The sequence below is a fragment of the Trachemys scripta genome, chromosome 2 (genome assembly GCF_013100865.1).
Source record: "Trachemys scripta elegans isolate TJP31775 chromosome 2, CAS_Tse_1.0, whole genome shotgun sequence".
Taxonomy (NCBI): domain Eukaryota; kingdom Metazoa; phylum Chordata; order Testudines; family Emydidae; genus Trachemys; species Trachemys scripta.
In genome coordinates this window covers 144668368-144690230 of record NC_048299.1, presented here as the reverse complement: position 1 = coordinate 144690230, position 21863 = coordinate 144668368, and the positions used below count along the sequence as shown (strand labels likewise).

General features: G+C 46.3%; 1 protein-coding gene across 1 annotated transcript in view; it reads left to right on the top strand.

Moving 5' to 3' along the window:
- HK2 (hexokinase 2) overlaps window positions 1–20127 on the top strand; it is a 64554-nt gene extending 44427 nt beyond the window's left edge. The window contains exons 8-18 of the mRNA XM_034761745.1: window positions 2545–2700; window positions 5444–5677; window positions 6368–6672; window positions 7829–7977; window positions 9243–9362; window positions 10473–10568; window positions 11531–11630; window positions 13672–13855; window positions 15063–15218; window positions 17232–17465; window positions 18894–20127. Of these exons, the coding sequence (XP_034617636.1) occupies window positions 2545–2700; window positions 5444–5677; window positions 6368–6672; window positions 7829–7977; window positions 9243–9362; window positions 10473–10568; window positions 11531–11630; window positions 13672–13855; window positions 15063–15218; window positions 17232–17465; window positions 18894–19038 (1879 nt within the window). The 3' untranslated portion in view covers window positions 19039–20127. The remainder of the gene's footprint in view (window positions 1–2544; window positions 2701–5443; window positions 5678–6367; window positions 6673–7828; window positions 7978–9242; window positions 9363–10472; window positions 10569–11530; window positions 11631–13671; window positions 13856–15062; window positions 15219–17231; window positions 17466–18893) is intronic.
- Window positions 20128–21863: the final 1736 nt, after the last annotated feature.

The window sequence follows — 21863 nt, the reverse complement described above, 5'->3', positions numbered from 1 at the left end:
AACTCTGGGATATGTGACGATTGGCCGTGTCCCCGGGGCTTGTAGGGTGATGGTTTGAAAAGTGGACCAGGCCTTGAACACACTTAAAACTTAGACTGACCTAGCAACGTCACTCAGGGAGATGAAAAATCCACACCCTCGAATGCCAGTCTGTGCCAGCCTAACTCCCAGTGAATTCATGGCTAGGTCAGTGGAAGAGTGCTTCGTTGACTAGCTGCTGCTGCTCAGTGATTACCTACAGTGACAGGAAAACCTCTCCCATCGCTGTAGGAAGTGTCTACGCTATGGTGCTGCACTGCCATAGCAGTGTCACAGTAGCACCCGTACCATAGACCTGGCTTGTAAGTGACTTAAGAGCTAAGTCCTGCTGACTTTCAGTGCTACATAGCGCTTCTAAAGACAGTATCCTCAGGCCATGTTTACTCTACAAGTCTCCGCTAGCAGAGCTGTGTTGGTCAGGGGTGCTGAAGAGTTGTGATCCCAGGCTGACGTAGCTGTGCCGGGAAAAGCTGTGCTTATTTTGTCCTTGGGTAGGGAGGCTGGAATGTGTTACACCAGTGATTTATACTAATATAAGCTGCGTCCACACTAGGAGTGCTGGGCTGGTATAGTATGCAGGTACAGCTATGCCAGCAAAGCCTTTCTGTGTGTAGATCCTGCCTCAGGGACTGCGGCTCCACTCCTACAGAACTCATAAGCTCCATGGGGCTAATGCAAAGCTCCTACAGAGCACAGGTGTTTCTCCAGACTAGAGCTCCCCAGTCTTTTTACTGGCTTTAGAGTAGCAGCCGTGTTAGTCTGTATCCGCAACAAGAACAGGAGTACTTGTGGCACCTTAGAGACTAACAAATTTATTAGAGCATAAGCTTTCGTGGGCTACAGCCCACTTCTTCGGATGCATATCAGTCTTTTTACCGAAGGTTTTGAAATGTCCCCCTGTGATTTTAAGCAAAATCTGGGTATATCTGTATTGGGCTGCTACATGAGATCATAAAATCATAGAACCAGAAGGGACCTCAAGAGGTACAGTCCAGTCCCCTGCACTTGTGACAAGACTAATTATCTAGACCATCCCTGACAGGTGTTTGTCTGACTTGGTCTTAAAAATCTCCAATGATGGAAGACTCCGCAGCCTCCCTGGGCAATTTATTCCAGTGCTTAACCACCCTGACAGTTAGGATGTTTTTTCCTAATGTCCAATCTAAACCTCCCTTGCTGCAATTTAAGCCCATTGCTTCTTGTCCTATCCTGAGAGGGTAAGAAAAACAGTTTTTCTTCCTCCTCCTTCTAACAACCTGTTACAAACTTGAAAACTGTTATGCCCCCTCTCAATCTTCTCTTCTCCAGACTAAACAAACCCAATTTTTCCCATCTTCCCTCATAGGTCATGTTTTCTAGACCTTTAATCATTTTTGTTGCTCTTCTCTGGACTTTCTCCAGTTTGTCCACATCCTTCCTGGAATGTGGCGCCCAGAACTGGACACAATACTCCAGTTGTGGCCTAATCAGTGCAGAGTAGAGCGGAATTACTTCTCGTGTCTGGCTTACAACACTTCTGCTAATACATCCCAGAATGATGTTCACCTTTTTTGCAACAGCGTTAAATTGTTGACTTATATTTAGCTTGTGATCCACTATGACCCCCCAGATACCTTTCTGCAATACTCATTCCTAGGCAGTCATTTCCCATTTTGTATGTGTGCAACTAATTGTTCCTTCCTAAGTGGAGTACTTTGCATTTGTCCTTATTGAATTTCATCCTATTTACTTCAGACCATTTCTCCAGTTTTCCAGATCATTTTGAATTTTAATCCTATGCTCCAAAGCACTTGCAACCCCTCCCACCTTGGTAACGCCCACAAACCTGTACTTTCTATGCCATTATGTAAATCATTGATGAAGATATTGAACAGAACCAGACCCAGAATCAATCCCCGTGGGACCCCACTTTTATGCCCTTCCAGCATGATTGTGATCAACTGATAACTACCCTCTGGGAATGATTTTCCAACCAGTTTTTGCACCCACGGTATAGTAGCTCCATCTAGGTTGCATTTCCCTAGTTTGTTTATGAGAAGATCATGTGAGACCGTATCAAAAGCTTAACTAAAGTCAAGATATATCATGTCTACCACTTCCCACCCCCATCCACAAGGCTTGTTACCCTGTCAAAGAAAGCTATCAGGTTGGCTTGACACAATTTTGTTTTTGACAATCAGATAGAGACAATCAGGATTCCTTGCCATAATTCATGATTCTTTAAATGGGCAAATTGCATGACTAAGCTTAAGAGAGTTGTTCTTCTTTCTTGCAAACTAAATCAAGTACTTAGCTGTCCCAAGACCTTGGTACAAACATTACCCTTCTCATTTGGGGGTGCACTGAGATTTTGTGAGCTCATGTGCTACCTGTGTAGAATGCAGCTTTGCACGGGCAATTCAGGTGTACCTTGTTGCACGTTTAGCCCTAGACGTTAGCCTCTTAAAGTGACACTGTAGAATGACTTGCACAGTGGACTGAACCTTGTGCTTAACTTCTCTGCAGGTTTGAAAAGATGATCAGTGGCATGTACATGGGAGAGCTGGTCAGGCTCATCCTGGTGAAGATGGCCAAGGAGGAGCTGCTGTTCGGTGGAAGGCTCACCCCAAGCTTGCTCACCACAGGACACTTCGAGACCGGATATGTGTCTGCTATTGAAAAGTAAGTAAAAAGGAGCCTGAGCAAACGGTTCTATCCTCAGTATGCCCCCCACAGTGGATGGGAGGCCACCCTCATCTCTTCAAGACGTGTGCTCTTGTGAAGGGAAAGGTCTGTCGAGCCAATGGTGAGCAATCTATTGTGTAGACACCAAGTAGAAGTGAGCAGGTTAGCCCCCCCCTCCTGCTCTGTGTGATGTTATCACTTAAGGGATAAAATTGTAGAAATGTGGGGCTGGAAGGGACCTTGAGAGCTCATCGAGTCCAGTCCTCTGCACTGAGGCAGGGCCAAGTAAACCTAGATCATCCTGGACTGGTTTTTGTCCAAGTTGTTCTTAAAAACTTCCAGTGATGGGGATTCCACAGCCTCCCTTGGAAACCTATTTCAGAGCTTAACTACCCTTAGAGTTATCCAGTTTTTTATACTATCTAACCTAAATCTCCCTTGCTGTAGATTAAGCCAATTATTTCTTGTCCTACCTTCAGTGGACATGGAGAACGACTGATCGCTGTCTTCTTTATAACAGCCCTTAATATATTTCAGGTCTGTTATCATGCCCCAACCCACCCTCTCTCAAGTCTTCCTTTCTTAAGACTAAACGTGGCCAGTTTTTTAACCTCTCCTCCTGGGTCAGGTCTTCAAAACTTTGATCATTTTTAGGGCCCTACTAAATTCACGGTCCATTTTCGTCAATTTCACGGACTGATCTGAAATCCATGAGATGAAATTCAATAAAGTCACTTGGAATTCATTTCATAGGATTTTAAAAATTGCAAATTTTTGTGATTTCAGCTATTTAAATCTAAAATTTCACAGTGTTGTAATTGTAGGGATCCTGACCCAAAAAGGAGTTGTGGGAGTGTCACAAGGTTAGGTGGGGGCGAGGGAGGTGAGGTTGTAGTATTGCTACCCTTGCTTCTGCGCTGCTGCTGTCAGCAGCCCTGCTTTCAAAGCTGAGAAGCTGTTGGCCGGGAGCCCAGCTCTGAAGGCAGAGCTGCCGCCAGCAGCAGTGCAGAAGTAAGGATGGCCTGGTTTGGTATTGCCACCCTTACTTCTGCACTGCTGCTGGTGGGGCGCTGCCTTCAGAGCTGGGCACCTGGCCAACAGCTGCTGCTCTCCAGCCGCCCAGCTTTGAAGGCAGAGCAGAAGTAAGGGTGGAAACACCATGACCCCCCTAAAATAATGTTGTAGACCCCCCTGCAACTCCCTTTTGCGTCAGGACCCCCAATTTGAGAAACGCTGGTCTCCCCTGTGAAATCGGTATAGTATAACATAAAAGCACGAAAAAGACCAGATTTCACGGGGCGAGACCAGATTTCACAGTCCGTGACGCATTTTTCATGGCCATTAATTTGGTAGGGCCCCAATCATTTTTGTTGATGTCCTCTGGACTCTCTCCATTTATCCACATCTTTCCTAAAGTGTGGTGCCCAGTTTCTGATAGTTGACGCTTCTGTTAATACGCCCCAGAGTGATGATAGCCTTTTTCACAACTGCATCAGGTTGTTGACTCGTATTCAATTTGTGATGCACTATAATTGCCAGATCCTTTTCTGCGGTACTACACTTGTTTGGGTTTTTTTTTTTTTTTTTATTACTTCATTTAATTTTTCCTTTCTAAGTGTAATACTTTGCACTCGTCTTCATTGAATTTCATCGCATGGTTTTCAGATCAATTCTCCAATTTGTCAAAGTCATATGGTATTCTAATCCTGTCCCCCAAAGTGATGACACCAAGTATCTAAAAACTTTATAAGCATACTCTCCACTCCATTGAAAAGCCCCAAGCCCCTGGGGGAGCCCACTAGATCAGTGATTCTCAAAGCCGGTCCGCCGCTTGTTCAGGGAAAGCCCCTGGCGGGCAAGGCCAGTTTGTTTACCTGCCGCATCCGCAGGTTCGGCCGATCACAGCTCCCAGTGGCCGCGGTTCATCGCTCCATGCCAATGGGGGCCGCAGGAAGCAGTGCGGGCCAAGGGATGTGTTGGCCGCCCTTCCTGCAGCCCCCGTTGGCCTGGAGCGATGAACCGCGGCCAGTGAGAGCCGCGATCGGCCGAACCTGTGGACCCGGCAGGTAAACAACCGAGCCCGGCCCACCAGGGGCTTTCCCTGAACAAGCAGCAGACTGGCTTTGAGAACCACTGTACTAGATGCATCTTCCCAGTCTGATAGCCCACCATTGATAACTGCTCTTTGAGTATGTTTGTTTTTTCAGCCGGTTGTGCACTCACCTTACAGTAACTTCATCAAGATCTCATTTCCCCAGTTTATGAGAATGTCATGTGGGACTGTTTCGAAAGCCTTGCTCAAATCAAGAAATATCACACCTACTGCTTCCATCCATCCATTAGGCCAGTCATACTGTCAAAGGAAATTAGGTTGGTTCGGCATGATTTGTTCTGACAAATCCATGTTGGCTGTCACTTATCTCCCTCTTAAGAGTAGTTAAGCACTGGAACAAATTTACCAAGGGAGATTGTGGAATCTCCACCACCGGAGGTTTTTAAGAAGAGGTTAGACAAATATTTATCGGGGATGGTCTAGATAATACTTAGTCCTGCCTCATTGCTGGGGACTGGACTAGATGACCTATCGAGGTCCCTTCCAGTCCTACATTTCTATGATTTCATTAACCTCTAGGATAAGAGGTGGGACTGGCAGAAACCTTGGGCCTATAATACTTCAAGTTACCTCAACAGTATCTCAGGCTACTCCACTGAACTCCTTTTTTTGTTCCCTGACCATCAGGGAGAAGGAAGGACTACAAAAAGCCCACGAGATCTTGACCAAGCTCGGGCTGGACCCATCTGCAGAAGACTGCATAGCCACCCAGCATATCTGCCAGATCGTCTCCACCCGTTCGGCGAACCTCTGTGGTGCTACCCTGGCCGCAGTGCTGCGCCGGATCAAGGAGAACAAAGGAGTTGACAGGCTACGCTCCACCGTTGGCGTGGATGGCTCGGTGTACAAGAAGCACCCCCAGTAAGCCTGAGGACCTAAGTGAGGCTAGCAATGAGTTTGCGAGGAAATGGCCCCGGGGGTCATTCTGCAGCTTGATGGAGTTTAAAGCAACCCAATCCCAGAGCACTTAAAGAGCTGTGACTCCCAGTAAAGTCAGTGAGAGTCCGGTATGCTGTTCACAGCCCAGATCAGTAGTGTATCAGTTAAGGCATAAGCCAAGTAGCTTTTAATAGATTGCATGGCCTGGGAATTGGACCCTCGTAGATTGCAATCTGAGAGGCAGTGTAGTCCAGTGAATAGGGCACGAGCCTACAAACAAGTTCTAATCCTAGCTGTGCCAGGCCTCTGGGACTCCATTTTCCCAGCTTTCCTGCCGGTCTGAGGTGCCACCAGTGTTAATGTTTGTAAAAATGCATTGAGTGAAAGGGCTTTACAGGCGGGCATGGAAGAAGTTAAAAAGCTGCAGGAAAAGGCCTTCAGAAGCTTGTCCATCAATGGATAAGATCTTGCAAGGCTACAGACCTAAATGAGGTCTAGCTTTGTGTAAGGCTGGGTGAGGGTAGGCAACAGGGATCAAACCTGGGCCCTCTGGATCTAAAAGCATGAACCTCCGCGAGCTGTCAGTGTCTATATGCGGGCCAGCCACCAGTAGAGGGGCCTGGAGTACCACACTGAGTGGGTGATACTCACTCCCGCCTTTGTCCTGTGCAGTTTTGCTCGACGCCTTCAGAAGACAGTGCGGAAGCTGCTGCCAGACTGCGACATCCGATTCGTTCGCTCGGAAGACGGGAGCGGCAAAGGGGCTGCTATGGTCACGGCGGTGGCCTACAGGCTAGCAGCCCAGCATAAGGCAAGGCAGAAGACCCTTGAAGCCCTGAAGCTGAGCCATGAGCAGCTGCTGGAGGTGAAGAATAGGTTGAGGATAGAGATGGACAGGGGACTGAGCAAAGCATCGCATCTGGACGCCACTGTGAAAATGCTTCCCACTTACGTGTGTGCCACTCCAGATGGAACAGGTATCATACTGTGTGTGTGAACACTCCTGTCCCCTGCTGGTTAGAACATCAGGCTGTAAAGGGGCCAGAACCTTCAATCTGAGCTCCTTTGTATTTAAAGGTTTGGATCGGCACCTCATAGGCACCGACTTCCCTTCCCGCCCCTCCCCCACCTCTTCCCGCCCCTGCACTGCCCTTCCCCCACCCCCATTCCAGCCCTTCCCCCAAGTCCCCACCTCTGCCCCACCTCTTCTCTGCCTCCTCCCCCTTCCTCCCAGAAAATCCTAAGCACGGCCAAACAGCTGTTTAGGGGGCCGGGAAGCGCTGTGAGGGAGGGAGAGGAGGAAGGAGGCGAGGACGGGGAAGCTTGGCTGCCAGTGGGTGCAGAGCACCCGTTAATTTTTCCCCATGGGTGCTCCAGCCCCAGAGCACCCAGAGTCGGTGCCTATGTGCTGCCTAATCCACTCGGACGCCATATCAGAGTGGACTCTCGTACTGGCGCTAGGCATTAACAAACATGAGTCACTGAGGAACAGGGTGGCCCTCTGGGGACTTGTAGCCCTGGATTTGTGGACTTCAGATTTGCGCATGCAGTTGGGTTTCCAATGCACACTTTGAAGCAAAGAAAGTTCCTGAACAGCTTTCGAGGCAACGTGGCCAAGTGGCTAGAGCACTGGACTAGGACTTTGTTCATCTGGGTTCTACTCCTGATGCTCCCACTGACCTTGCTGCATGACCATAAGCAGGTCACTTCCACGCTCTGTGCCCCTGCTTCCCCTCCCACACCTTCTCTGTCTTGTCCATTTAGATTGAAGCACCTAGCACAGAGAAGCTCTCATCTCAGTTGAGATCTCTATGCATTGTCATAGTACATAACATAATGGGGATGGAGAATTGGTCATCCATGGTTCATTCCGATTCTCCAGAAGAGTTCAGAGGGAGGATTCTGATCTCTCACTGGTTTAACTCCCATGGCTTCAGTTTCCACGGGTTGGAATTAACCCCCCCATATCCAGGCCCATTGTCTTGCCTACTCTCCTTTACTTCGCATTCCTTGGTTGCTCCACTGCCTGTAGATGAGAGGTTGGGGTTGGCTGGGTCTTTGGGGTGATCTGGGCACATCATTCACTGGCAGCCGCTGTGGATAGTGTGGTAACTGCCTTCGTTTGGGTTTCAGAAAAAGGAGACTTCTTGGCCTTGGATCTTGGGGGAACGAATTTCCGTGTGCTGCTGGTGCGTGTGCGGAATGGGATTAGGCGTGGCGTTGAGATGCACAATAAGATCTACTCAATCCCGCAGGAGATCATGCAGGGGACAGGAGAGGAGGTGAGCAAGGGCCAGCTTGAAAGAAGAGGTGGTGTCTCACCTGAAGTGTCTTTGGTGGTTAGGGTACGGGGTGGGAGCAGGGGGACCTGGCTTCTAGCCATGGCTTTTGCTGCAGCCTGTTTGTTACCTTGGACAGGCCCCTTACGTGTCTCAGTCTTTAAAATGGGGTGGTGAAACCGCTCCACCTTTGTGACGTGCTTTGACATCTGTGGGTGAAAAGTTCTACAGAAATGCTATTATTATAGTGTGATTTGGGATCTGAAATTACACAGTCCAGCAGAACGGGAGCAGGGTGTAGGTGTGCTGTATTAACTCCATGTGACTATTCAGACCATGAAAGAGGATGAGATTTTGTGTCTCAGTTCAGCTGGTAGCTTTGTTCCTGTTAAAAGACAGAAGAAATAAGCCTTGCTAATATTTAGCCAGTGGCAGAGTAAGATCAAAACCATGGGCCCAGGTCCATTGTTGTAGAGCAGCCCCCTGCATTCAGCATTCCTATCTTGCATTGACTATATGACGCCCATGTGGCTCTGTTAATCCATCCTTGCCCATATCTCCTGTCACAAGGCCTTCTTCCAAGGAATCCAGCTGTTCTAGCAGCCAGCCTGACCGCTCAAGCTCTTGCTTTGTCCCTGAAACTTAATAGACCCATCACCTGAATCTGAAAAAACAAGCAAAACAAGGCTCTAAGAAAAGGAGATTCTCCCCTAACCCTCCCCGCCATAATCAAGTCACTTCTTGACCATCTCTTGGATAAACCAAATAGATTGAGTTTCTGTAACCTGTCACTATAAGGCACGTGTCTCTTAAGTTTGTAAAGTGCTTTTGCATTCCTCTGGGTGAAGAACACTGTATTAATGTTGAATTTTGTTTTGTTTTTTAACATGTGCATGAAATGCAGAGACAGATCTTTTAAATAAAGAAAAGGGGGCTGAAGGAGAAAAGCCTGAAACTTCAGGTGATAACTTTGGGGCTGAGAGGGGGTGGGATTTGTATCCCATTGCAGATGGGGTGACGGGTAACCCAGCCCCAAACTCTGGATTCAGGCATCTCCTAAATTTTGACTAATATATATATTAGTCAAAATTTAGGAGATGTCTGATATACAGCGATTTTTCACTACTTGGTTATGCAGCTAAATTGAAGTGGTAGCCCATTGGCCTTTGCTAGTACCAGCAGACACACTCTTACTTAGCTGGTAGCTTGGTATTTAATCAAGTTTTCTGCAGTTATTAAAGCAACTGCCTCTGGTTGTCTGTCTACAGCTGTTCGATCACATCGTCCACTGCATTTCGGACTTCCTGGAATACATGGGAATGAAGGGCGTGTCACTTCCTATGGGATTCACCTTCTCTTTCCCTTGCCAACAGAATAACCTTGATGAGGTAACCTATATCTAGCTACCTGGTATCTGTACCTACTAACTAGCCTGTATTGCTACACTGTTCAGAAACAGAGGGAAGGATTAGAAGATGACATCCTTGTTTTCAAACTTCTTTTTCCTGTCTCACTTGTTGCCACCTCTAGACATTTCTCCTTATCTTGACCCTACCTGACCTGAAATTTTGATCATATCCTAACTCCTTTCCATCCTATTGTAGTTCCCTCTTCTATAGTCTTCCAGAACACCGTTGGCACAGCAGTTCTGCCCCAAGATGGACCATCATCAACCTCCTCCTTAGTTACCTTCCTAACTATTGAAATTCTCTTTGCACCTCTCTGACCATTCTAATCTCATCTTCATTGTGCCCCACCAATCCAGGGGCTAAATCCTACCAGAGGATAGCTGCCCATGGATGTCTTTCACAAAGTGTACTCTCTTGGTCCTCATCTCTGTCCCTTCCAGGTTGCTCTCCATCGAGGGATGTCCTGTGACTTATCATACTCTCATCTGTGATTAGTTTTTAAATGTCATTGTATTACTATGTATGTTTTTATTAATTCCACCCACAAGCAATGCTGGGCACATCAAAGGAGAGGTGCTTGCCCCAAAGAGCTTACAATCTAAATAGATCAAATGAAGATAAAGAGGGTGCAACACAACATTATTCCCTGGTTCTCCTTAGTTTCCTGTCATGGGCCGGGATGCAAGCAGTGGTCAGACCTAGTGGTCAGAGCAGTGATGGTCAGGCCTAGAGAGGGGTTGTACAGAACAGGACAGCTGGGGTGATTCAACCCCTGTCTTCCCTTCCTGGCCTCTGGCAGTCAGAGGTTTAGGGTCACCCCGAGCATGAGCTTGCGTCCCTGACCATCTTGGCTAATAGACATACTCTCAAAATCAGACCCTTTAAGTTACCACCTGTTGGGCACCTAAAACTACGAGTCGATCTTAAATCTTGACTACAGTCCCCTTTAGCCGTGTACGTGAACTGATTTAGCTATAAAGAGCACTCTTACCAGAGCAGATCTTAAGTGACTGTAAGTCTTTGCTTGCTGCTAACTATTCTGCACTCTCTTCCCCTCTGGTTTATTGTATCTTTTGTTCTCTTGTTAAGGGGATACTCCTGAAATGGACTAAAGGGTTCAAAGCTACTGGCTGTGAAGGAGAAGATGTGGTGAACTTGCTGAAAGAAGCTATTCATAGGAGAGAGGTGAATATCCATGGGACCACTGATCTGAGCGATCAGTGCACGAATGAAAGGGAGAATTTGCAACTAGTCACTCAGATAATCCAGATCTGTTTGGAATTCTCACTGCAGCTAGAAAGGAAATTTACTTGGCTGAGCATAAGGTCAGAAAATGGCTAAATGACTGTTGTATCTTACTCCTCACTAAGGGTTGGACACGGGACCTTCAGAGCTAAGAGCAAGGGTCTCTACAGCTTGAGCCATTGGACTAAGTCCCCTAGCTGACAGCGGTAGCAGATTTAGGTGTGCTGTGCTGCTGTGAATTCGGGGACACATAACATGCTCTGAAAAAGGGCATTAGGGGAAATTCTTACAGCTGCAGGTTCTAACCGTAGCAAGGTAATCCCGGCTCTTCAACCTGCCAGTGTAAATGAGCCAAGTTACAGGCAGTTTTACCTTGTTTGGGGTATTTTGGATGAGGCCTGAAGTGCTTGGCTCTGTAGATGAACAGTCCTAAGTTCTAAATATGGCCATCTAAGGTAAGTCTACACTACGGGGGAGGGGACACGTCTGCGAGTCTGAGTCCATGTCCTGTGCCACGGCTAAAAATAGCAGCGAAACGTTCTGAATCAGGCTGAAGCCCAAGCTCTGGGACCCTCCCAGTTGCAAAGTTGGAGGGTCCCATAGTCGGGCTCCAGCCCGAGCCTGAACATCTGCACTGCAATTAAACAGCCCCTTAGCCTGAGTTCAGGTCATCTGGCACGGGTCAGCCGCATGTGTCTAATTGCAGTGTAGACATACCCTTAGTTGCTTTGATTCCAGTAATGGGAGTTGTATTAAACCTACATAGGGAGATTTCAAAAAGTCAGGCCCTTTCTGCTCTGCATCATTCACGTTGAGGATGTTGCTCTGAACGCAACAGTGAAAGGGAGCATAAAAGGTGCTGGTTCTTCCAGAATAATGCATGGTAGCCCTTTCTTCCCCAGGAGTTTGATCTGGATGTGGTAGCAGTGGTGAATGACACAGTAGGCACCATGATGACCTGTGGTTATGAAGATCCTTATTGTGAAGTCGGGCTCATCGTTGGTAAGAACTGAAGCTTAACATAACAAACCAATCTCTTCCCCCGTACCCGTTCCTATTCTTTACTCCCGTCATGTCCTGTATCTTTTAGCTATTCCCCGGAGATCTAGTACACATCAGAATTTTCCACCAGTGGTTGGAAAAATGTTAAAATATTTGAAATTTTAGTGAAAAATGGCAAAGTCAGTGGAAATATTTTCCCTTCCTCACCCCCAACCAGCTTCATTTCCTTGAGTATTTGGAACCAAATTCAGATGTGGTACAAGCAGATGTGACTTTATTACCTTCCATGGTGAAAGACTATAAAGGATGCTGGTAATGATAAAGAATTCCTCCTGGTGAATACTTTAGGTTTCGTGGGTGGCATGTTTTGACAGGCCTAAGCCATCAGGGTGATCTTCTTGCTTCATTCTTGAGAGGCTCACGTAACGCTCATTGCTTTTTCCCAAGCTGTTTAAGCTCAAGAGAACGGCCGTTGTGTAGGCGATGCTGCAGAGATAGTAGACACAGGTGTCACATAAGACTGTGAAATTTGCATTGACAGGGCTGCACAGAGTAATAGTAAAACCCCTATTGCCCGCTTTCTAACAAAAAAAAAAAAACTTCTTACTTTAGCACCTCTGAACTCATACTGGGCAATGATCTACCGGATTATACCTATCTCACAGAACTGGAAGGGACCCTGAAAGGTCATTGAGTCCAGCCCCCTGCCTGCACTAGCAGGACCAAGTACTGATTTTGCCCCAGATCCCTAAGTGGCCCCCTCAAGGATTAAACTCACAACCCTGGGTTTAGCAGGCCAATGCTCAAACCACTGAGCTATCCCTCCCCCTGGCTCCATTGATTTAAGTGGAATTGTCAGCAGAATATTTGACCTTCAGCAGAGCGTGAACTGGAATTTTCTGCTATTTCAACATTTGTTTTTCTTCCGAATTGGAACAAAACATCGAATTTCAAAATTTCCATGGAACAAAAATTTTGGAGAAAAATTGCTTTGGGGTCAATTTAATTGGCTTTTTCTTTCAATGTCAACTTTTTTCCAATTTTTGGATGATATAAAATCAGTTTAGAAAAGAAAAACCAAAATTCTGTTCCAAAAATGTCAAAATGGAAATCGTGTCCATTTTCTCCTTGGCAAAATTTTGTTGTTGAAAACGACACGGTCCCATGGAAAATTTAGATTCCGCCAAAGTGACTTTTAGCAAGCTTTAGCACAGGGGTGGGGAACCTACAACCCATGGGCTGGATTCAACCTGCTGCTTAATTTCATCCAGCCTGTGGCAAGTTCCAGTGCCTTCCTGCAGGGCTGGTGCTGCGAGCGCCGGCTCGCCCCGCTGCAGGGGGAGCCCTGAGCCTCCGTGCCCCCCTCGGGTGGGTGAGTTGAAAGTTTTTTTTATATTTCTGTCTCTAAAAAACCCCACTAAATTTAAGTTGCTTTTTACTTGGTGGGACCATGCTACAACTTGACAGGGATGGTGTCAGGGTTAACTCACTGGGCCGGATATGCCTCTCACTCGCCCCCAGATGCGAATCAGGAGTAACTCTGCTGAAGTCTGTGTCGTTTACACTGATTTGCATCCTTGTTAAGTGGCAGGAAAATCCAGCCCATGGTTTTGTGATCCTTTTGAGCAGGGGGTTGGACTAGATGACCTCCTGAGGTCCCTTCTAACCCTGATATTCTATGATTCTTGTGTGTGGCCAGCGATTGATTTTTTTTTTTTTTTTTTCTGTGGGTCAATGGCCCATCATAGAAAAAAGGTTCCCCACCCCTGCCCCAGCATTTAGCAGGTAAGATGATAGCAACAGATCATATATAGTAATAGATGGGTGACTGCACACTATAGACATCACGGCTGTATGCTACACCAGGCACTGACAGCGTCTGGGATTGGTCTCTCCCCTGCTTGAGCTGAACGAGTCTCTATTAACTACCAGTAGTAGTACAGCTCTTATCTTCCAACCTTTTTTTGCTTTCCCTTGTATTCCCCTCAAAGCAAGAGATGTTTCATGAGCCTTTAGACCTTTTTGTGCTCTTCTGCCACAGGCACGGGCAGCAACGCCTGCTACATGGAGGAGATGAGGAACGTGGAGCTGGTGGAGGGTGAAGAGGGCAGAATGTGCATTAACATGGAGTGGGGGGCGTTCGGGGACAACGGCTGCTTGGATGACTTCCGGACAGAATTCGATGTGGCGGTGGACGAACTTTCTCTCAATGCCGGGAAACAAAGGTGTGTGGGTGGGTGGGTGGGTGGGTGTGTGTGCGTGCAGGGCCTTGAAGACAGTCATGCTTTCCACACTCTCTTGGAGAACACATGGCATTAAGGGATCTCTCTAGCACAGTGATTCTCAAACTTTTGTCCTGGTGACCCCTTTCACATAGCAAGCCTCTGAGTATGACACCCCCCTCCCTTATAAATTAAAAACACTTTTTTGTATATTTAACACCATTATAAACGCTCGAGGCAAAGTGGGGTTTGGGGTGGAGGCTGACAGCTCGCAACCCCCCATGTAATCACCTCGCGACCCCCAGTTTGAGAACCCCTGGCCTAGCACATCCTGGGCTACCGGCCAGGGGCTAGGATTTGTCCCATTAGCTTCATTACATGGTACCTGAGCATCATAAAGAATCCTGCCCATTTTTCTGACCATCACCTCGGCGGAATTTAAAATAAACCAAGGCTAGAACTTGGGATGTTTCTTTTTCATCTCTCTGTGCCTCTGTTTTCCACCCACAGCGTGGTGGAATCATGCTACAACTTGACAGGAATGGTGTCAGGTTTAACTCACTGGGCCGGATACTCCTCTCACTCGCCCCCAGGTGCGAATCAGGAGTAACTCTGCTGAAGTCTGTGGCGTTTACACTGATTTGCACCCTTGTTAAGTGTCAGGAAAATCCAGCCCATAGTTTTGCGATCCTTGGAAAGAAAGTGCTGTGAGAGGTGCAAAGTATTTAAAGGGCAGCCTAGAATTCCTCTACAAACCCCATCCTAGAGCCAGGTGGTTCTCACCCCACTGCAGCTGAGCATTTCATGTTCTTAATGCTGAGCAGGGCTCCTCCCACTAAGTAACCTCTAAGTGCACATCAGATGATGCAGATGCCAGAGTCCAGCCCATGTGATGACACCTCCAAATCACCCCATTTGAAGCTGTCTTTGTACTTCGCTACTACAGCAACGAAGGGCAGGCGAGTGCCTCTCAATTGTAAATGGGTTTTGTCCTTCCAGCACCCTGCGAGATAGGGAAGGATTGTTATCTTCATTGTACAGGTGGGGAACTGAGGCACTGGGGGGGAGATTCAGTGACTTGCCTGAGATTACACAGGGAATCTGTGGCAGAGCTGAGCATGGAACCAAGATCTCCAGAGTCCCAGTCCTTTGCCTTACCCCCTACCCTGTCCTTCCTACCCCACGCTCAGCTGTGCCTTTTCAACTCCAGGTTTGAGAAAATGATCAGCGGGATGTACCTGGGCGAGATTGTCCGAAATATCCTGATCGACTTCACCAAGAGGGGGCTGCTGTTCCGGGGGCGGATATCCGAAAGGCTGAAGACCAGGGGGATATTCGAGACCAAGTTCCTGTCTCAAATTGAGAGGTGAGATTCCAGACGCAGAAGGGAGGAGTTGGGAAGGTGGATGAACGAAGACTCTTGTCCCTTGCCTACAGATGGGATGTAATCGAGTTGGGGAAAGCATATCCAGGGAAATTTAGCAAGCTCTTGAGTACAGCTGGCAAATGGAAAAATTGAAAAAAAAATTGCTATGCGGTTCATTGACCGAAGTTTCATTTGACCTGAAACCGAACAATTTGTTTTGATTTCAAGCCTTTTTGTAACTTTTTGAGTTTTTAATAAAATTAAAGGACATTTTGAAACAAAACACGGATATTTTTCAGATTTTTTTTTTTAATTGAAATGATTGGCAAAATGTTTGTGTGTTGCCAAATCTGTATTATTTTTGCCCCCCACGCCTTCGCTCCCCACCCAGTGTCAGACAAAACATTTTGCCCAGTTGTGGTTTTCAGCGTTCAGCAGCTTGCTGGATTCTAGCTCCCACTTACCCCGCACAGTCCCTTGCAGGATCTGCTTCTTGCAGAGCAATGTCATGCCGAGGGTTTTCATGCTGCATTAAAACCAGTCCCCCGTACAGCAGTGACTGTTAATCTCTATTTTTTTATAATATCACTGACCCATTGTTTCCTTCCTGAAATAATTTCCCTTCTTGCACGCACATGATCCAGTTTGTTATATGGTTGCTCACGGATGTTGCCTTGCATGTCCTGCTCAGCTGCGGTGTTGATCTTTAATTGTTGCTGTTTTTAAAAAATGTCCTCCAATAAAGCACTGGGGGGGAGGTGGGGATGGGTAGGAAGAGGCTCTGATTCCTGATTGGAATCCCTTATGGAGTTTTACCGTGAGAGTCAAACATCTGCAGCGCAAGCAGCAACCGGGAGTGATCTAGTAATATAGTTCTAAGGAAGTCAGTGGAATTTCATCCAAGTCACATTAGATCCAGAATTCTTCCAAATTCTTAGGTGTACATGTAAATAACTGGATAGAATCCCAGGGCTCTGGCTGTGAACACGGTCCATGGGGTGGTTTTTTGGGTGGTGGAGGATGAACCAAGCTGTGAGTGCAGAGTTCTCTCTATTCCCGCTGCACTAGATATTAACAAGCTATTGTTAACTGGAGGAGCTACTTCTGCGCTCATAATCGGGGGCTTTATGATGAAATCACCACTCTGATTATGATGTAAACTTAGTTCACGCTAGTGAGGTCTGCTGAGTGGAAAAACAGGGATTTTCAAAGTTGCCAAAGGGATTTAGGTACCCAGATCTCATTAAAATCCAGTGGGACTGGGGCATCTAATTTCCTTAGACCTCTTTGGAACTCCCAGCATACAGGCAATGCTGCCCCTTTACTACCCAACATATCTGCCTCCGGGTATTCAGTCAGCTCTGCTGATCTGAGTGACAAATAGAAGCATTAAGTTTGAAAGGCACTTTGAGTGACTTAGGTGCTCTTGAAAATGAGCCTGGCTCCTAAATCTCTTAGGTGTTGCAGCGCTGAGTGGAGCATCACCTAAATACCTTTTCAAAATCTAAATGAGACAAGGCAGGTGAGGTCCTATCTTTTATTGGGCCAATTTGAATGGGCGGAAGGGACAAGCTTTTGAGCTTCACGGAGTTCTTCCTCAGGTCCGGAGGTGGTAACCAGAGCGTCCAAGCTAAATACAAGGTGGGAGAGATTGTTAAGCATAAGGCTTTAAAAATCTAGACCTGGTTGCTTCTCACTCTCTTAGCCCCGTGGAGACAGCTCAGCTGCAGGAGAATGAGTTGGAAAATCTCTTCTTCCTTGTGCATCATCAACAGGATTCTTTGCCAAGTTCCGATCAGTTACACCCAGTGCAAGCAGTGGGGCTGCACTGAAGGCAGAACCTGGCCTGCAGAAGCTGTTATTACATGAGAAGGAATGAATTAACGTCATTCTTTAGATTAGAACTATGCTTCCAAGGGCATCCTGAGTCCAGACTGTGTCTGCATTCTGATGTTGACAGCAGGCTTTCTTTAGGTCTCTAATGCCTCTCCTGCCCTGTCTGCCTTCCTCCAGCGATTGCCTAGCCCTGCTCCAGGTCCGCTCCATCCTCCAGCACCTGGGCCTGGAGAGCACGTGTGATGACAGCATCATTGTGAAGGAAGTGTGCACTGTGGTAGCCAGGCGTGCTGCTCAGCTCTGTGGCGCTGGTATGGCAGCGGTGGTGGATAAAATCCGGGAGAACCGCAAGCTGGACTTCCTTAAGGTCACAGTTGGTGTGGACGGGACACTCTACAAACTGCATCCTCAGTAAGTTACCCTGGGTGAGAGTCCCCGTAGGTCAGAGGTTGTTCCAAGGGGATGTTGGCAGCCAGATATGACCGTCACAAGCAGGCTACAATGGCAGACATAAGAACCAGGGCTGGTTGAAAACTTTTTTCATCCACCTTTTTTTGGATAATCCAAAAAATATTCATATTGTTCGGTATTTTTTTTTCCCCCATGGAAACCAAACATTGGCTTTGCATTGAAATGAATAAATGTTCACTTTTGGGGTATTGGTTTTTCCCCCTTTCTCTTTCCCAAGGGACTGAAAAAGGAGAGGAATGAAAGGGAAAAATTTGTATCAAAACGAATTACTTTATTGAGATGAAAAATTTTTTAAAAATCCATGTAAAATTGAGATTTTTGGTTCTAAATCTTTTGCCAAAAATATGCGACCATTTCTCAACCAGCCCTAAAACAGTGGAATGAAATTAATAGGCCAAACCTGGGGTGGGTTGGGGGGGGTGGGTGAAGTTGTGATCCATTAGATGATGGAATATGTTCTGCATGGAAGGGGTAGAAGCACCCTTGTCTTTGGTCACTTAGCAAAGGGCTGGGAGATCTACTTTTGAGACCATGAGACATGCTTTAAAGACTGTATCCAGCCGGTCTTGGATTTCTATGACTGACATTCATTTGTGAATAGCTGTGTTGCTATTTCTACATTATCATTGCTAATTGGGTCAGTGCAGGGCTCAGGAAGCATTCTTCCTTCTGCCCCGGGATGGCTTGTGCAGTTAGTGCAGTGCATCGTGGGCTAGATCAGCTTTGAAGATGCCATTTTGAAAAGTTCAGCTTTTCGAAAGTCAGGGATGAAAGGTGCTTTACCCCCTTGGGTCCATCATGCTGGAGACTCACTGAGCTAAACCCAGCCTCCTTAGCTACCAACCCAGGGGAAGTGGTAGAAGGAGCATGGAGGCCAGTGGAGCTGCTGCTATATGAACCCGTGTTCTCGTTCACGAAGAGCAGGTACCAACTGCTATAGCCCTGAGGCTGTTCTAGTGGCATGGAATGGCTCTCTGCAGGACTGGGAAGTGTTGTTCCTCACTGCGTCCCAGAGGATTTCCCTAGTCCACAGCCTGACTGCTCAGGTCCAAGTTTATACTGTTAGATGGTGTCTAATGTAACCCACCTCAATACAGAGTGGGTCCCTGTTTCCATCTATTGGCTGCCCACGTAGAGAGGTTTATGGGTGCCTTACTCCTTTAGCTTACACAGTAGAGTCCATGAGGTTAGATCCAGAGATCTCAAGTTCATTCCCCACAGCTGATTCATCCAGGTGGTCATTGTGGGAGTTCTTGTTCTTCTGACCATCCTCTTAGCCGAGATTAAAATGAACTGAGGCCAAAATCTAGGGTTGAGATGGGGAGCATCATAGATATACTCACTCCTGTCCTCCTCCACCCACTGCAGCTTCTCCTCCATCATGCACGAAACAGTGAAGCAGCTGACCCCGAAGTGCGAAGTGACCTTCCTCCAGTCAGAAGATGGCAGCGGCAAGGGGGCGGCACTCATCACGGCGGTGGCGTGCCGGATCCGGGAGGCCGGGCAGCGATAAGAGGAGTCGTTCGGAAGGCTTGGATTTAACAGAGCAAAACCAGCGGACCCCTTCCCACCCTCCAACACACACTCCTTCTCCTGCTCCTCAACACGCAGATTTTTAGCTTTACTTGTTCTATCGAGATACCACCACTGAGACCTGAGATGCCGTGTGTTCAAAGTTATTTTCTTAGGAGTTCTATTGCATGCCATCAAACTACCTATCGAGTAAAGCTAAAAGTGTCGTCAGGGCGTGTAGCTACGTTTCCAGTCAAAGCCCTTTTTGTTTCACCGCAGCCTATTTAAAATACTAAACCTCCCTCCCCAGCCACAATGATGTTTGTTCTGTAGCAGTAGAAGGATAATGCCAGAGCAATTAAGACACTGCATTGTCACTTCGATAGTAAACAATACCTATTTGTAGATGTCCAAGTCCTAACATAAGCACACTAGAAAGCAAAACCTCTTTTAAGATTGGGTTAAAGACCTCCACTAGTCTTTTACCCTGATCAAGTCTGTGTTATTTCCATGAAAGTCATGGTAACGCTCTTAAAAGCACAGGGTGCAGCATTTAAACCAGTGCGTTTGAATCTGTGCCGAAGGATACAAAGTGTCCGTATGGTGGTGAGTAATATTAAAGTACCTGTTGGATCGAGTTAAAAGTGCTTCTTTAATTCGACCAGCAGAGCACGTGCCTGGAAATACTTGGGGACTCAGGGTGTAGTCCCATTTCCCAGCTTCTCCTCTATCAATTAAATGTAGTACTTGACATGTGTAGCCAATGGCGACCCCTACTGGCGCATGCGTACATAGAAAAAACCATCGCTGAAGTGAATGGTTTCTCTTCCACAACCGTTTCAACACTCTGCCCTCAATTGATGTGGTGAGTTTGGTTTTATTTTTGTCTGTGAACTAGCTCTGTATCTTTATTCGTAAAAACCCCATAGGTCACGTCTGGATTTATGCACTGTATTTATGTTTCGAGAGATCTTACGTCTTTTATGTATATAGTCATGAATGGGGATTGTTATTGACTAGTTTTAATGTGGTTTGAGAGACTAGCGCAGAATGCTCTTTTATTATTATTAATTAAAATAACTGTCTGGAAGCAGGGTGGAAGGACTGAAATTTCTGAGGACAGCTGTATGGGAGGGGTGCAGTCATTTCAGGTCTTGTATCATCAGGGGAAATGGAAGTATGAAGGCCATGTATTCAGTGCACTAAAAGAAATAGTGGCGGCCAGAGAACAAATTAATTGGTCAGTTCAGAGTCTGATCCTGCTTGTTCTGACTCGTGAGTAATCATTGCTCGTGGGAGCAGGCCCCTATTGAGGCAAGCACGATCCTAATTCTGCTTACACTGAAGTCAATGACAAAATTCCCATTGACTTTAGCAGTGAAGGAGCAGGTCCTTGGTTACTCACTGGAATAAACCAGGATTAGGCCCTAGCTGTTTCTAATCTAAAGGGTTAAACATTTTATTCTGCAAATATATGTTATTCTTCACCACCACCTCCAGCTCCCATTGAAAGCAACTGGAGTTTTACCATTGACTTCATCAGGAGTTGGGGTTCAGGTCCAAATTGCTTACAAGATTTGGTCCCAGTCCTGCAAACAGGCACCGTGTTTTGCTAGAAGCACATGAGTAACCCACTGCCGTTGATGGCAGCACTCACCTGCTTATAGTTAAACACGTGTGTGGGTACAGGAGCTCAGTGGCAAAGAAATAAGGGTAATTTTGTGACCCCAAATATCAAAATCCTGGTTTTCCAAATTGGCGTCCCCAAAGCTAATGGCAGGTTTGCTCTGTGCAGCAGAACTCTCCCCACCACTTCGCTTTTTATGATAAAGAGTTAATAATTTTGCCAACAGAAAACTGTGCAGACGGATTAAATTCTGCAATTTCTTGTTTCCAAAACCAGCAAATTCACACACACAATTGTGCGGGGGTGAGTGAGGAGTCACACAAACTTTTTTGTAAATATTTAACACGAGGTAACACATGTCTGGTGATGTACACGTGAAAACCTCAAACTGACCATCAGTTTGGAGGGATATAGAATTTTTGTGTATGTGTGGGTTGGGTTTTTTTTTGTATATTTTTATACTGCTTGGGGTAACTTCTTTACCAAAAGAATCTCTATGTGGCTGTCAATGCCAATAGCGCCATTTTAAAGCACGCCACATGTGTCTCTTGGCATTTTAGATGCTTATATTTTTTATAAGCTACAAGATTACAATATAAAATAAATGGAAAAATCAAAAATGGTGTGTACAGAAATAATGTAAGAAAATCATCCCGTTTAGAAACTTTAGATGAATTTAAATAAATTATCTTTTTTAAAAAAACAAAACAGAAAACCATATAATCCAATACCAAGCAGTTGTGTTATTCTTTTACTGGGATTACTAGTATTTGCCTACTGATCAAGGCATTTTTGCTTTGATTATATCTACTGTACAGTGAAGAGGGTTACAGTCGGTGGGTATATTTATAAACTTGAAGACAAGGAATTATCCAGCAGTGTACCTCTTTTTGAAATGCACTATATTTCACCAGTAGTGAATGAGTTCACTTTTACCACAGATGCTTTCTTTGCAATCAATGACATAGTGGGTGCCAGGGCAGTCCCTCTTTGTAGCTGATTTGGGGTCTGGTTCAGCAAAGCACTTGGGCACGTGACTTAAGGGGTTATAAGCACACACTTAAACTTAAGGGTATGTTTAAGTGTTCTGCTGATTCCAGGGCTTGGCAATGTTGGCTTCTCCCTTTCCTTGCAGTAGAGTGGGTTACGACTGTGCAAATGGTTTCATTCTCACCTGAGGAGTTGCATTGACGCGAGTG